The 14,929-nt window shown below is 38.8% G+C and overlaps 1 protein-coding gene and 1 pseudogene across 1 annotated transcript in view; both read left to right on the top strand.

Moving 5' to 3' along the window:
- Nucleotides 1–14,929, top strand: part of PRTG (protogenin) — a 129,133-nt gene that overhangs the window by 110,953 nt on the left and 3,251 nt on the right. The window contains exons 12-18 of the mRNA XM_028147798.2: nucleotides 1,066–1,161; nucleotides 1,824–2,010; nucleotides 2,650–2,777; nucleotides 4,168–4,338; nucleotides 10,126–10,308; nucleotides 11,579–11,699; nucleotides 14,213–14,378. Coding sequence (XP_028003599.2) covers nucleotides 1,066–1,161; nucleotides 1,824–2,010; nucleotides 2,650–2,777; nucleotides 4,168–4,338; nucleotides 10,126–10,308; nucleotides 11,579–11,699; nucleotides 14,213–14,378 — 1,052 coding nt within the window. The remainder of the gene's footprint in view (nucleotides 1–1,065; nucleotides 1,162–1,823; nucleotides 2,011–2,649; nucleotides 2,778–4,167; nucleotides 4,339–10,125; nucleotides 10,309–11,578; nucleotides 11,700–14,212; nucleotides 14,379–14,929) is intronic.
- On the top strand, nucleotides 12,264–12,384 carry LOC114232067 (small nucleolar RNA SNORA36 family; annotated as a pseudogene).

Here is a 14,929-nt window from a genome sequence, read left to right on the forward strand (position 1 = left end):
TTCAGTTATACAAAAAAACTTTTTTGAGATCTAATTTATAGCATAGGGACTATAATTATAAATATTCTATTGTCTACTTAAAATTTGCTAAGAGTGTAGGTGTTATGTGTTTTCCCCACACATACATGAGATGATGGATGTTAATTAGCTTGGTTACAGTGATTATTTCACAGTGTCTATGTATATCAAACATCAAGCTGTAGACCTTAAAATATATGACTTTTATTTGTTAACTATACCTCAATAAAGCTGGGGAGGGGGGGGTAAGACATACATTATTTCTGAATAATATTTATTTTTGCCCTAAGTAAGCATTCTGTAGTTATAAATGGTTATACTTAAATTTATTGATATAATTAAACTTCTTGTATATTTTCTAAAGTATATCATTTAAATGTTATAATAATTTATTTCTCAGAAGCCAGAATTTTTTTTTTTTTTTTTAATATGCATGGGACGGACTTTGGTTTTCAGATTGTGATAGTTAATGAATACCAGTAGAGGGAGCTCCAACTCATCTTTCTTGGTGAATTTAGCTCTCAACTTGAAAATGTAGGTTTGTGAAAAGGTCATGCTTAGAAATAAATAACACATGGTTCTAAAGATTTTCAAATGTGCTAAAGGATGACAGTTGTCATTCTCCTTAACCTTGAGGGGGAAAACATCTGACTTTGATTTTCATGCTTTTAATAAACTTACCGTCAAATAACTAAATAAAAACGCCTATATAGTGTAACTTCTTATAAGTGATTCATCACCCAACCCACATCTTTTAAATCTATCTCAGTTGAGGAGGAGGAGGAAGAGTAGTGTTAGTAATGTTACTGTTTGAAGTGAGGTTAAGCAAAGTAAAATTTTAAATAATTGGTAGATAGTCACAAAAGCAATGACATAGTAAGGTGAATTGCTGAGTCATCGTATAGGATAGGGAGAGAGAAAATTTCATTTTACTTAGAACTGGTATTCATTCAGAAGATTTAAAAACCATAATGTAGGAAGACTCTAGAACCTTTGTTTGCATCTAGATGGCTAGACCTAATTATTAAGCTGTTGGTTTCTTCATAGACCCCAGAAGAAAATACCACGTGAGGCTGCTGGCTTACAACAACATAGAAGATGGTTATCAGGCAGACCAGACAGTCAGCACCCCAGGATGTGTGTGTAAGTAAGAGTTATGGTAGCTCGTTTCACTATGGATGGCTCGCTCCTTTTTCTCCTCTGCCTTTAAATGTCAGTCCCATTACTACTAGGAAGCCTTCATGGTGGGATTACTTTATATTCTCCATGGTGCCTAAGATAGTATCTTGAACAAGTACCTGCTCAGTAAATATTTAAGTGATATGTATTTCATTATAAGAACCTGTTTTACTTTTGCATGCAAAAGACCGTAAGAAATTTAACTGGGAAAAATTACCCTGAATGCCTACATATACTGAACTTTCCTTTATCTGCTCCAACCTTGAGGCTAATTATTTCCTTCCAGTTACTGTTCAGTTTTATTGCTACTAAGAGCTGTTTGATTTCATTGTTACTAAAGTGGGTGTCTGCCACGTTTTAAGTCCACTGCTGGCTTTCTGAATGCCTTTGCCTGGTAGCTTGACTTCTCCATGCTTCTGTTTTGCAATCGAAGTATTGATAATATTTGATTCCTCACCTAACTCATGGAAGAGTTGGTCAGGTTTGAATAATAGACTGCGGCAAACCTCTCGAGGAAGAAAGACCTAAAGTCATCTTACTGGGTGGGGTGTTGTGATTTTACCATTTACCACTCCCTACAATCAATGTTATGCCAGGAGGTAAATTAACATTGTCTTTTTCAATAGCTGTTCGTGATCGCATGGTTCCTCCTCCACCACCACCCCACCATCTCTATGCGAAGGCTAACACCTCATCTTCCATCTTCCTGCACTGGAGGAGGCCTGCATTCACCACGGCACAAATAATTAACTACACCATTCGCTGTAACCCTGTCGGCCTGCAGAATGCTTCTTTGGTTCTATACCTTCAAACGTATGTAGCTTCTATTAATGGTTGTTTCCTTTGCTCCCTTCCTCGCTCATACTTCCTGCATTCTTGGGCTAGCCTGAGCTTCAGCTGTGAGCATTTGTCTCAGGACTTACCTTGCTTATTAAAATGCCTGGGGATTTTGCACTTTTACCATATTCAGTTCTGAAACTGCATTTTTTGACATTTTCTTCCCGTAAATGATTTTTGTTTGTTTCCCCAGCCTCATGCAAAAAGATTAGGCAAGAAGCTATTTTTCCTTTACTTGCATATGGCGAAAGAAAAGCATGTTTAAGGAAAAACAAAAGATCATCTTCATGTTGGCATCAAAAAATAAAGCTATTCTGTTTTCTAGGTTATAGATAAAAAGATGCCTATCACTATAATTTTAAAGTATACTTTGACTTCCAACATTTCAGAGGAAATCCCTTTGTATTAGGATACTTGTAGGCAACTTGTATGATAATTTATGTGCTTATTTTTATAGGATAATACCAAATGTGGTATGTAATAGTCAAATCAGATTGCTCTTTGAGTGTAAAAAAATTTTAATATGCTCTCCCTCCTGTATTGATTGGGAGTACTGGCAGTCTTTGAGAAACAACGTGCTAAAGGCATTAACAACTTCATTGCTCATTATCATAGATCAGAAACGCACATGTTGGTTCAAGGACTAGAGCCAAACACCAAATATGAATTTGCTGTCCGATTGCATGTGGATCAGCTTTCCAGTCCCTGGAGCCCTGTCGTCTACCATTCTACACTCCCAGAAGGTAAAGAAGGCAGCTCCCTTGTGGGTTTATCTAAATGTGCAAAAAATGTGTGAAAAATATGTATGTCACTTTGAAGAGGATGCTACCCTGGTTGTTACCTACCAATTGATATGTATGTATTTGTTTTGTTTTTTAGCCTTTATTAAATTTCATTTTCCCCTCTCAGCATATGTATTGCACAAGCAAATGGGCTTAAATCGGATGTGCTGTTCAAGGCTGCAATAATTTTAAATATGAAATATCACTGAAATAATTTTTGAATAAGTGAATAATGTATGTGTTAGGAGCCAACTATATCTATATGTATGTAGCTTGATACTCTGCACAGTGCATAGATATGATACCTGATTGAGCAACAGTTCTATAGCTCACCTGTCGTTCTAGCTAAGATATTTTATGTCTCCAAAATTTGCATTCCTTTTCTCTAGATTGAGGGTGAAGGACTAGATGATCTATGAGGACCCCTATTTTAATTATGCTGAAAGACAGCAAAGGGCATTTATTTCAGTGAGCAAGGGTTTCTTTGCTATGGTCTTGACAATATTTTATATGCTATGTGATGCCAAAAACCAGCCCTTCACACTTTTAGCTTATATTAAAAATGGGGTCAATTAAAATCCTAAGATTTCACTACTTTTCGCAGATATAAATCATTAGTGTAAAGCAGGCGTCCTCAGACTATGGCCCGCAGGCCACATGCGGGTGTTTTTGCCATTTTGTTTTCTTACTTCAAAATAAGATATGTGCAGTGTGCATAGGAATTTGTTCATAGTTTTTTTTAAACTATAGTCCGGCCCTCCAATGGTCTGAGGGACAGTGAACTGGCCCCCTGTTTAAAAAGTTTGAAGACCCCTGGTGTAAAGCCTACCCTTTAGACTCACTGATCCACAACTTTTTGATGGATAACTGAATATTTCTAGTCTCAAAAGTATTTTCCTCAGTGGCTTCCTAGACCAGGTTGAATATATATCCTATACATTTTAATAAGAAATGTAGTTTAGATTCAGTACTTAATGGAGTAAGACAATATCTAATGAGCAAGTGCTGCTGGTGGGACTACAAACATGTCAAGAGTGACAAAACGTGTCAGCAGCCCTAAAAATGCTTACAACCTCTGACTTAGTAATTCCCCACCCAGCAATCTATTATCTTCTTTATATATTTTAAATGTTTTGAACATTATAAAATGAAATTAGCTTTCAGAGGAAGAAGAAAAATAGCATTGTACGAGTATCACTAATAATCGGTAAGAGCCCCCTGCTCAGATGTTTTTATAGTGGTTTCCAGTATTTCAAACTTTTCCCTATGCCTGTCATTCTAGTAGCCAGGTATTTGTGTGTGTGTGACCATTTTATCCTAGTCACACCAGATTTTCTGCATGTGTGCACAGCACCAGCAGGCCCACCAGTTGGGGTAAAAGTGACGCTGATAGAGGATGACACTGCTCTGGTTTCTTGGAAACCCCCCGACGGCCCAGAGACGGTTGTGACACGCTACACTATCTTATATGCATCGAGGAAGGCCTGGATTGCGGGAGAGTGGCAGGTCCTACACCGAGAAGGTAACTGAACATAAATTACCAAAGAGAATGAAAAGTAAGGTTATTAGTGATAAGGAAATAAGAGAAAGAGGGATCTAGAGTTTGTTTTGAGGTTATGTTTATGGAGCAACAAATGATTAAGGATTTTGGTTTTCCTCAGAGCATTGGGAAGCCATCAGCATATTTGAAGCATGAGCGTGTAATTCGCATTTCAGAGATCACTCTGACTATTGTGAATAGAAGAGGTTTGGTGGAGGAGCGGGCGGCACTTATAATCCAGAGATTATAAATCTGGATTAGGGTGGGTAAGGCTTGGGAAAGAAGAGAATGGTTGAAAAACATGAAGGAGGTAAAATCAGCAGGACTCGGTAGCTTAAGGAGGGAGGGTGAGGGGCAAGGGAGGGAAGACTGGAATAGGTAATTATTAGGTTTCTAGTAGTGGTATACCTTGCACTGAAGTAGCAAACACTGAAAGAGGACCTGGTTTAAGGGCGAAGACTTTTGTACAGCTACTGAAATGGTCCACTTGCAAATAAATTAACCCATATGAATATTAGGGTCCACAGGCAAAAGCTGATTAGGGCTTACAACAAACACTGGATTTAATTTTATTTATTTATTTCTTAATTTTAACATGTTTTTGTTTATTTCAGAGAGGAAGGGAGAGAGAGAGAGAGAGAAACATCAATGATGAGAGAGACTCATAGATTGGCTGCCTCCTCCATGCCCCACACTGGGGATCAAGCCCGCAACCTGGCATGCGCTCTGACCAGGAATTGAACTGTGACCTCCTGATTCGTACATAGGTTGACGATCAACCACTGAGCAACTGGGCTGAATTTAATTTGTTTTTAACACCAATTTTTTTTTTTTAGCTGAGTAAAATTGAATTCTGAAACTTCACATTCTTACTGCATGCTTTTATCATTATATTCTTTCAAAACTTCTGAATCTTTCATTTGAACAAGTCCAAATGCCAGTTTTTAGATGGACAATAGCATAAATAGTAAAACTTCATTATTTTGGCATTTTTCTTAATTCAGATGTGCATGCTGAGAAAAGAACAGTTTGCCAAGCAGTGAAAAGCTTAAGGATTTCAAGAAGAAACTTTGTTGAGCGTCCACATATTCTAAACACTTTATAGCACTAGGCACTTCCACATACATTTTACCTGTTGAGGGAATATTTACCCAATTAAGAGAATAAACTTCAAAGACAACTATGTGGATGTAATAAACTCTATGCAATTGTAAAATAAACAAATGATAAATTTAGCTGGAGTTTTGATAGTTGTATAATCATGTTTTTCATTGAGCAGAAGCCCCACTAAGGAATGATTTTCTAGTCCCTGAAGAGATGTGAAAGTAACACGTAACTTGCTAACAATACAGTTTTATATTTGTATCAGTTATCGCTTGCTACCTACCAAACCACTCTAAAACGTAGCCACTGTACTTTCTCACAGTTCTGTGAGTCAGCACTTTGGACTGGGATCGGCTGGGCAGTTCTGTTGGACTCTCCTCAGGTCACTCATGAGGCTGTAAATCTTCTCCAGTTTCAATGTGGGTAGCTGAAAAACAGCAAGAGCGAGTTCTAACACCAGGACATGAGAGGGAGGAAGCCCGTGTACAAAGCTTTGCAAGCCTCTGCTTGCATCACATTTGCTAATGTGCACTGGGAAAACCATGCAGGCAAGCCCAGAGTCAGTGAGACAGAGGACTGCCCACAGGTGTGCATGGGTGGACGTATCATTGATCGGTGGGCTATGACTCTTACAGGCTACCATAAATTCTTAAAATGTATAATTCACGTTTACTGTATTATTTCCAAAAAGACTTATCGATTCAACATTTAACCAAATGACTAATCTGATTTAGTGAGATATTTTATAAGTATTAGTAAATAATTTTAATCACATGAGCACATACTTCTTTTAGCTCTTCATTTGTACCCGCTTAAAATTTTGTTTTGGTAAAAGTGAAGAAAAAGATGGCGGCGGGGCAGGGGGTAGGGGGGCGCAAAGAGGGAGAATATCAATATCTCTTTCCTATATGTCTATTCATCTTCTATACATATTGTGTTGATGTATATTTACACGTATAACTAACCACATCTAACCACATATTTATTGCCAGGTGGAATAAGATTTTTTTATTAGTGAAAATATTTTTTTAAATGTTCCTGATGACCATATGAAATTTGTGTGACTAAAATTGTACATGCTAAGATGGTTGAGCAGAAATGTGATGTGAAAGTATGCTTGTGTGTAATTTAAAGAATCAGAAATTAAAGCCTTTGCACAGAACACACTAATTATCTTAAAATCTAAAAGGCACTGTAGGAAATCATGCTCTACTACCGCAATTCCTGAACCCTGTTTCTCATAGCATGAGTTTCCCAAAATGGTAAAGGTACCCCTCTTTAAAAAAAGGTTCTATGACTAAATAAATTGGAGAAACACCATATACTATTTATTCCATATACTGTTGGAAATTCACATTGGGAATTAAAGTCCTTTCCTAAAGCAATCCATTTAACTCAACATTTGCCAAATAAATTGGACTACTAATAGTAGGAACATAATTGATTGATCAAATGAATTCTTATTGAATGATTACTATGTGACAGGCTCTTTTCTAGGCATTGGTAATACCACAATGAACAAAACAATGTTCCTTCCCCAGTGGAGCATACATCTCAGGAAACACACAAGCAAATATAAAAATATGCAGGTAGTGTCATAAGTGCTATAAAGAAAGCTCCACTAAGGGGAAAAGACAAAGTGATGGAGGTAGTAAGGTAAGTTCTTTGGGAAGAAATGACATCTGTAGATATCTGGGGGACATGTGAAGGCCCTGAGACAGAAGGAAGGGAGCATGAGCGTACACACACCCACTCAACTCATCCACTTATAAAATTTAAATTAAATGAAAAGACTTTTCATTTCAGGTACGATTAGTTTTTGGCAAGCACTTTTACAAATTAAATGTAAAGTATTACGTGATAAGATGGAAGCTCAATTTATGTGTCTATTTGTGAAGAAATTGAAATGCTTTTCCTTCTAGCTAATTGCAACCTGTTACAATACCTCTCTGTTTTTTAACTCACCTGCCTAGGAACTTGTGAGAGTGGAAAGGCTCTTCCTGATTCTAAATACGGGTCAGTTTGTTTATTTAACAGTTGTGTGCTCAAGTAGCTCACACGCTCTTCAGGCCAAGTTGAAACCATAGAATATAAAAACAAGCTGTTTTTGGCTGCTCACATTGCCACTTGGTTCAGCTGCCTCCACCATGTGATCTGCAGAGGTGGCCTCTGAATCGTGTCCTCAGCTCGAAAATCACCCCACAGCTCACTTGCATAATGAAATAGACTCTTTCAGGTGCCTTGGAGTAGCCAGCTCTGGCCTGGAGGTGACTGCTACAAGCTATTGTAAGCTCTTTGAAGCCACTGTAAGGTTACTCTGAGTCAAGAAAAAATGAGATGAAGTCACCGTAGGAAAGTAACGTTCCCCTGTGAATATCCACAGATGCAGACGGAACAACTTGCTGGATGAATTTCTATTACACCTGCTTTCTTAACATTAGGATTAATCCCTAGGGTGAGAGTCCCTTTTGTAAGAAAAATACTTCTGTGAAGTGACAAGAACAAAAAGACACCTCAAGAAATGCCAGTGCCACCCATCCAGCGTGGCTGGGTGGTTGAGCATCAACCTATGAACCAAGAGGTCACAGTTCGATTCCTGGTCATGTCACATGCCCAGGTTGCGGGCTCAATCTCCAGTGGGGGACGTGCAGGAGGCAGCCTATCGATGATTCTCATCATTGATGTTTCTATCTCTCCCTCTCCCTTCCTATCTGAAATCAATAAAAAAATAAAAATAAAATAAACAGCAGTGCCCAAATAGAAACCCTTCTTAGCAGTCATGCCAATAGAGAAAATACCTTTTGATACCAAATGTCATATATAAACTCAAATGAAGGTTACTTTTTGGAGAGAAGTAGATGTTAGGCAGATTGGTGGTAGTAATTTTGATAGTTAATTTGAGGTCTTAGTCTTCAGCACTCCTGGTTCTTACATAATTTTGGCATTTTATTTCCTATTTACATTCAAGAACTCTTAATGATTAGGAGGGTGAAAAATATTTTTTTACTTTCAAAACTAATTGTGTTGGCCTTACCCAGTTTGGCTCAGTGGATAGAGCATCGGCCTGCAGACTGAAAGGTCCCGGGTTCCATTCCGGTTAAGGGCATGTACCTCAGTTGCAGGCTCCTCCCTGGCCCAGGCCCTGGTTGGGGAGCCTGCAGGAGACAACCAATCAATTTCTCTGTTTTTCCTTCTCTCTTCCATTCTCTCTAAAAATCAATGGAAAAAAATAACCTTGGGTGAGTATTAAAATTAAATAAATAATAATAAATAAATAAAATAAAACAAAACAAAACACAAACCAAACACTTTTTAAAAAAACTAATTGTGTTGTTTCTAATTTAAGAGGTAAGGTCAAGAGACCCTCTTTGGAGCATGCCTACTCCAATCTCCTTTTTGAGTGAATTTTCTTTTTCCGAAACTCTAAGGGATCCCAGGAGACTTAGAACCAGGGGAGCAATGGACAGTGGAAGCTAGTCCTGGGCTAACCCCCTGAACTTATCCCTAAGGACCCCTTTTCTCTGTCCTTCCAGTGAGCTAACAGGCTCACTTCTTTCCCATAAGGTTTCTAGGGAGCCAAAGCAGAGCCCTCCCTAGTCCCTCTCCTGTTGCTTCTTTTATCGCAAACCCTTCCTTGTTTCACTATCCCCGGTTTTAATAAAGGTACTCTCAAACAATAAAAACATGAAGAGTAAGGTCAAGATCATCTAGCACAGCAGTTATCATAAATAGTTTAAACATTTTAAAAGATGGAAAAAGGCTCACATTGGATTTTTAAATACCTAATAATAGAGAAACAAGTAAATTGACCGTACCTCTGCTACGCCCACAGCCAATCAGAGTGAGTATGTAAATTAACCCAACAGAGATGGCGGTTAATTTGCATACATACCTGGGTCCTGGGAACCTCCTCGGCACCCAGGTCACTCCCAGCCGGCCATCGGGCGGAGGCTTTAGGCTTAGGAAGGGGCCGAGCCTGCGATCGGAGGTGCCAGGGGGGAACCCCTTCCCAAGCCTAAAGCCTGGGGCGGAGGCTTTAGGCTTGGGCAGGGGCCGAGCCTGGGATCTGAGGGAAGGGGGGAAAAATCCATGGAAACATAACCTCAGTTGAGGATTAAAAAAAAAAATAAAGAAATGTCATATCCTATGAAAGACACATCTTGAAAACCTTAAAGAAAGTTGTCATTTTTTCCTGGTGAAGGGACTGGAGTCCGTGTTGATGAAAATACCTGGGCGGCTGTGGTGACTGGCAGTGGCTGCAGCAGCAGTGTGATGGGGCTGGCACCTTCCCCTGATCAGCCTAGTCGCCTCCCGCAAAGGGAGGCCAGACTGCGGCTTAGGTCCGCTCCCAATGGGGATCGGGCCTAAGCCATCAGTAGGACATCCCCTGAGGGCTCCCAGTATGTGAGAGGGGGCAGGCTGGGCTGAGGGACCCCTCCCCAGTGCACAAATTTCATGCACCGGGCCCCTAGTCTAATTATAATTGTTGAATCTGAGTTCTTTATACCATTCTCTCTCTACCTCTGTTTGAAATATTCTATAATAAAATGTTGTTAATGCTGTTTGTATCCAGACCTATAGAAAGAGTAAAACATTGTGTATATGTAAAAATATTTTATAAATATAAAGTTTACTTAATTTGTCACTACTATGTTTTTTTAATAGGGGCCATAACCATGGCTTTGTTGGAAAACCTAGTGGCAGGAAATGTGTACATTGTCAAGATATCTGCATCCAATGAGGTGGGGGAAGGACCCTTTTCGAATTCTGTGGAGCTGGCAGTGCTTCCAAAGGAAACTTCTGAGTCAAATCAGAGGCCCAAGCGTTTAGATTCTGCTGATGCCAAAGGTCGGTATACTGTCACAATCGCTGATTTTTCTTAAGAGAAGAACGTGCAGATCTGTTTCTCAGCTCCCTGCACTTGATCTCCACTCCTGCAATGGCCATGTCCGGAAGCCTGCACGCAGTTTCTCGGCTTGTTGCCAGTGAGGGTCTGAGGCTGTGGAGCGGTGTGGCTCTTCTCTGCACTCCTGGAAGCAAAAGACAAACTTACCTCAGAATTAGCTGCAGTTTTCAGACCACTATGTCCCAGTTAGTTCTCTTCCCAGCTGTTCAACCACCAGGACAGATGAGCCACACCGTCCTGACCTCATGGGAGGAGCTTCCTGGGAGGTTTCATGGAAATAAACAGTGGTGGTGTGGTGTTCAAGCTCATGAGCATGATTTCCATTAAGAATTTTCACCACAGAAACACAGCCTTTCCAGAGAGAAAGTTATTTCTCTCAAGAAAAGTGATTGGGAAAAATATCTTTAGAAATCTACCCTCTCCTCGTCCCTGGGGAAGTGGGCCTGTGTGTTGGGGGTCGGGGAGCAGCTTTATATGGCATAGAGAGAGAGAGAGAGAGAGAGAAACAGAATGAGAAAGACACCCAGGGAAGGAGAGAGAGAAAGAAAGAGGAGGGCAGTCAGATTTAAGCCCAGGAAGCGGGTAGTCACAGTAATGACCCTCTTATCAGGGGAAAGAGAGTACGGTTCATATTCACACCTCAGATGCCTCGCTACTGGAAGTGTCACGGCACCAGCAGCATGAGTATCACCCAGGAGCTTATAAAACACACACGCAGGAGCTTATAAAGCCCCCACTCCAGAACTAGTGAGTCAGAATCTGCCTTTTAACATGTGCCCTCGGGAAGCGCATGCACCTTAGCGTTTGAGAAGCACTGCCGAGTAAATGCAAATACGTAAATGGAAAGCTAATCGAATACCGCTCTGCTTTTAAGATCACATGACATGAGCGCTATCCTTTGGTCCGTCAAGGAACCACTGTGCCTCGTGCCTTTTAGCATAATAAATGATAAACTTATGTTCATGTTTGATATATCAATACAATATCTGGAACTCATATTTAGAATCCTCACTGGGGGAAGATAAACCAATCTTTCTGAGATCACTGATAAAAGTGTAATATGTGTCTTTTCTGCTTAGACACAGAAGTGTCAAAGGTTTTCCTGTGAGAGGGAGGAAAATGATAGGAAAGCAAATATCTGTCTGAGGATTATGATAAGTGGAATCATGGATTTTTTAAAATTGATTCTAAGTAAATGTGTTTCCCGTCTAGTTTATTCAGGCTATTACCATCTGGACCAGAAATCAATGACTGGCATTGCTGTAGGTGTTGGCATCGCCTTGACCTGCATCCTCATCTGTGTTCTCATCTTGATATACCGAAGCAAAGCCAGGTGTGTTTCCACTGCTAGAGATGTTGAGGTGGTTAAAGTAACATTTAAATTACAGTAACTACAAGAAGCAAGCTGGAACCAAGTGCCTTTTAGAGTAATTGGGATTTTCCACTTTAAAATAAATACATTATTACTTGAGTTCTTAGAGCTATGGACATATACACACTTTGGAAGATTACTTTCTTGCCATTTGAAAAATGCACTATGTCAATAAAATATTCTTAATGAAGGCCTAGTTTCTTTATATCCTTGGTGGTTTTTTAAAAATAAAATTATATATTATTTATTTATTTTGGTTAATACTCACCTGAGAATATTTTTTTTATTGATTTTTAGAGAGAGTGGAAGGGAGGGAGGGGGTGAGAGAGAAAGAAACATCGATGTGCGAGAGACATGCCCTGATCCGGGCTGGGATTGGGCCTGCAACCCAGGTACATGCCCTTCACCATGAGTCAAACCCTGACCCTTTGGTCCGAGGGCCAACACTCTAACCACAGAGCCAAACTGGCTAGGGCTATACCCTTAATATTTTGAGAAACACAAAGTATATCCTTTAGTTTTAAAAAAATGTTGAGTTCAGTTCAGGGCAGCTTCCCTGTTCTGTTCATCAAACTTTGGGACATCGAAATACAGGCTAAGGGAGATGACTGGATAGAAAGTATTGCTCTATTCCAAGCATGTCAAACTCAAAGGCTAACACGGGACAAATAAACAAGGTTTAAGTTTATGTGGGCTGCAAAAAAACAAAAGCTTCAATTTTTATAGTAACGTAGGTTTATTTCGATAGAGACATGCTGAATACAAAGGGCTGAAATAAATGAGTAATCGTTAACATAAAATAATAGAACATTTTAATAAAAATTAATATTTTTTCTTGAACATTAACTTACCAGACACTGAATAACTGCACAGATTAATAAGCATAACACAAATAAACGTATTTTTCTTGTTCTCCAAAAGCGAAATATTTCCTGTTGCGCACACCAAACAAGTCAGTCCAAGACTAATGATGTGGCCATCGGCTGCTGAAATATTCGCTGCTAGTATTAGTGGAGAGAAATGGTGCGCCTGCACGTAAGGCTCGTAAGGGAAATGAATGCAACACGATTATAGTAATCAGTCATTAGCGAACCTTGTAGTTTGTTATTAATAATTATGTATAACAGGATATTGTAAAAATTAAGTTAGAAATTTTTATTAAAACCTCTTACATACCGTTATATTGGTTGGGCTGCAAAAATATTCATTGTGGGCTGCCTGTGGCCCGCAGGCCGAAAGTTTGACATGCTTGCCCTATTAATTTACCCCCCAGCCTACAAAAATGCTTGCGCAGATTTAAATATATCAGCAGATTAAAGATGTCCAAAAGAGAAGTGGTTCTGAAGAGACTGAAAACTAATGAGCTTGGATTTGCAGACAAGACTAAACTCATTCAGTTTTTTTAAGTGTGGGGTCTGTTGGGCTATTTGAGATACAATGACAATGAATCATTTTTGTGCATGGCTGCTTTCCAGAAAACATAAAAATAAAGTGACACAAACTGATGTATCTGCTGATGAGAGAATTCCTTACTCCTTGGAATATTTTCACGTTTAAGTAGCCTGCAAAGCCTGAGTCACTGAGAGCTCCTCCCGCACCACCGCAGAACAGATGGTTGGGTCCCTCTGGACATGGATTAAAACAAATGTAATAAGTACGGATTGCTTTTCTGTGAACTCTGTCAGGCAATCTCATCTGTAATTGGACTTCAGCTAAATTCTCAGCATTCAGTGAACTTGTCTGTTTCTAACCTTTTATATACTTTGGCTTTTGCCTTATTTTCTTAAGGTCCTTTTGTAAATTAAAAAAAAAAAAAAAGAAAGTAAAGCCAAATACATACCATTTTTAGGTAATGCGCCTTACTACTCCCTCCATCTGCCTAGGTTGTTCAGAGTTGACTCTATATGTGTTTGGTACTTGACTAGGAAAACATTAATGAAGAGTTAGTGCTAACCTATTTTTATATATTGATTTGACTTAGTCTTAGGGTCCAGGTTTCTCACTTTAAGAATATTTTTATAAAAATCTTTATGCACCATCTTTTAGTGATGCCTAAATCTTGCAGAAGTGCTACTGTAAATTTGCCATCATTAATTGGCAAGTGAAATGTGATGTTAGTGTGACAGTCTGTAGACCTGAAAGAGAACATGTAGAATTAAAAAATTTAATTTATGCATAAATTATAAATAACAATAATAAAACATAGTAGTTTGTAACTATTAAGGCTTTTATTAGGAGTTTGTTAAAAGTATACGTAACCAGATATTGGGACAAAAAGAAATAAAGAAGCTTTCTTAAATCATAAACATTTTCAGCAGTGAGTTGGAGTTAAAATCTAATACTCAAGTTCCTAAAGATATTTGAGAAGCAAACATTAAAGAACTTTGTGTGCAAAGTTGTGATTATAGCCCAAATTGGGTACATTTGCCTGTATCTCCTATGAAATTAGATTTCCTTTTCTTGCAATATTTCAGGAAGTCATCTGCTTCCAAGACGGCACAGAATGGAACTCAACCGTTATCTCGAACCAGTGCCTCCCTAGCCGGTGGAAATGAAGTAGGAAAGAACCTGGAAGGGGCTGTAGAAAATGAAGACTCCTTAATACCGATGAAGATGCCCAACAGCTTCATTGATGCAAAGGTACTGCAAGCTAGGGAACCCATTTGCTGCGTGCGTAATCCTTCCATCCACTCATCTTCTCTTTATGTGTAAAATTTACTTAGCAAAAAATTGCATGTCAAATGTATTATATCCATGCTCCACGTAATGAAATGTGAAGCAGTTTTACCCAGATCCTTCCTTATACAAAATATTTGGGGAGAAGAAGATAGGGATATATAAAAGAATTAAAGGTGAAAGAGATGTAGAAAAAAAGAGAAGGTAGCATAAATTCAATTAGATGGGATTGTATGGAGCTAAGATGTCTTCAGTAAGGACACCAGAACCGTTAATCTATATTTATGACAAATTCAATTGTCCTGTATTTACTGGGTGGGCAATATTTTACTAATTCATTGTAGGTTGGTAGAATGTCACTGGGGGATGTTACTCTATGTCCTTTCCACTGTAATAATAGTACAGTGATAAGCATTATGAATAGCAACTGAAATTATTTTTAGTCACATTGCAACATTAAATAGTATATAGTGTACATTATTATAATAGTTCTCATAACCAATGTGCTATTAACC

The sequence above is a fragment of the Eptesicus fuscus genome, chromosome 5, assembly GCF_027574615.1.
Source record: "Eptesicus fuscus isolate TK198812 chromosome 5, DD_ASM_mEF_20220401, whole genome shotgun sequence".
Taxonomy (NCBI): Eukaryota; Metazoa; Chordata; class Mammalia; order Chiroptera; family Vespertilionidae; genus Eptesicus; species Eptesicus fuscus.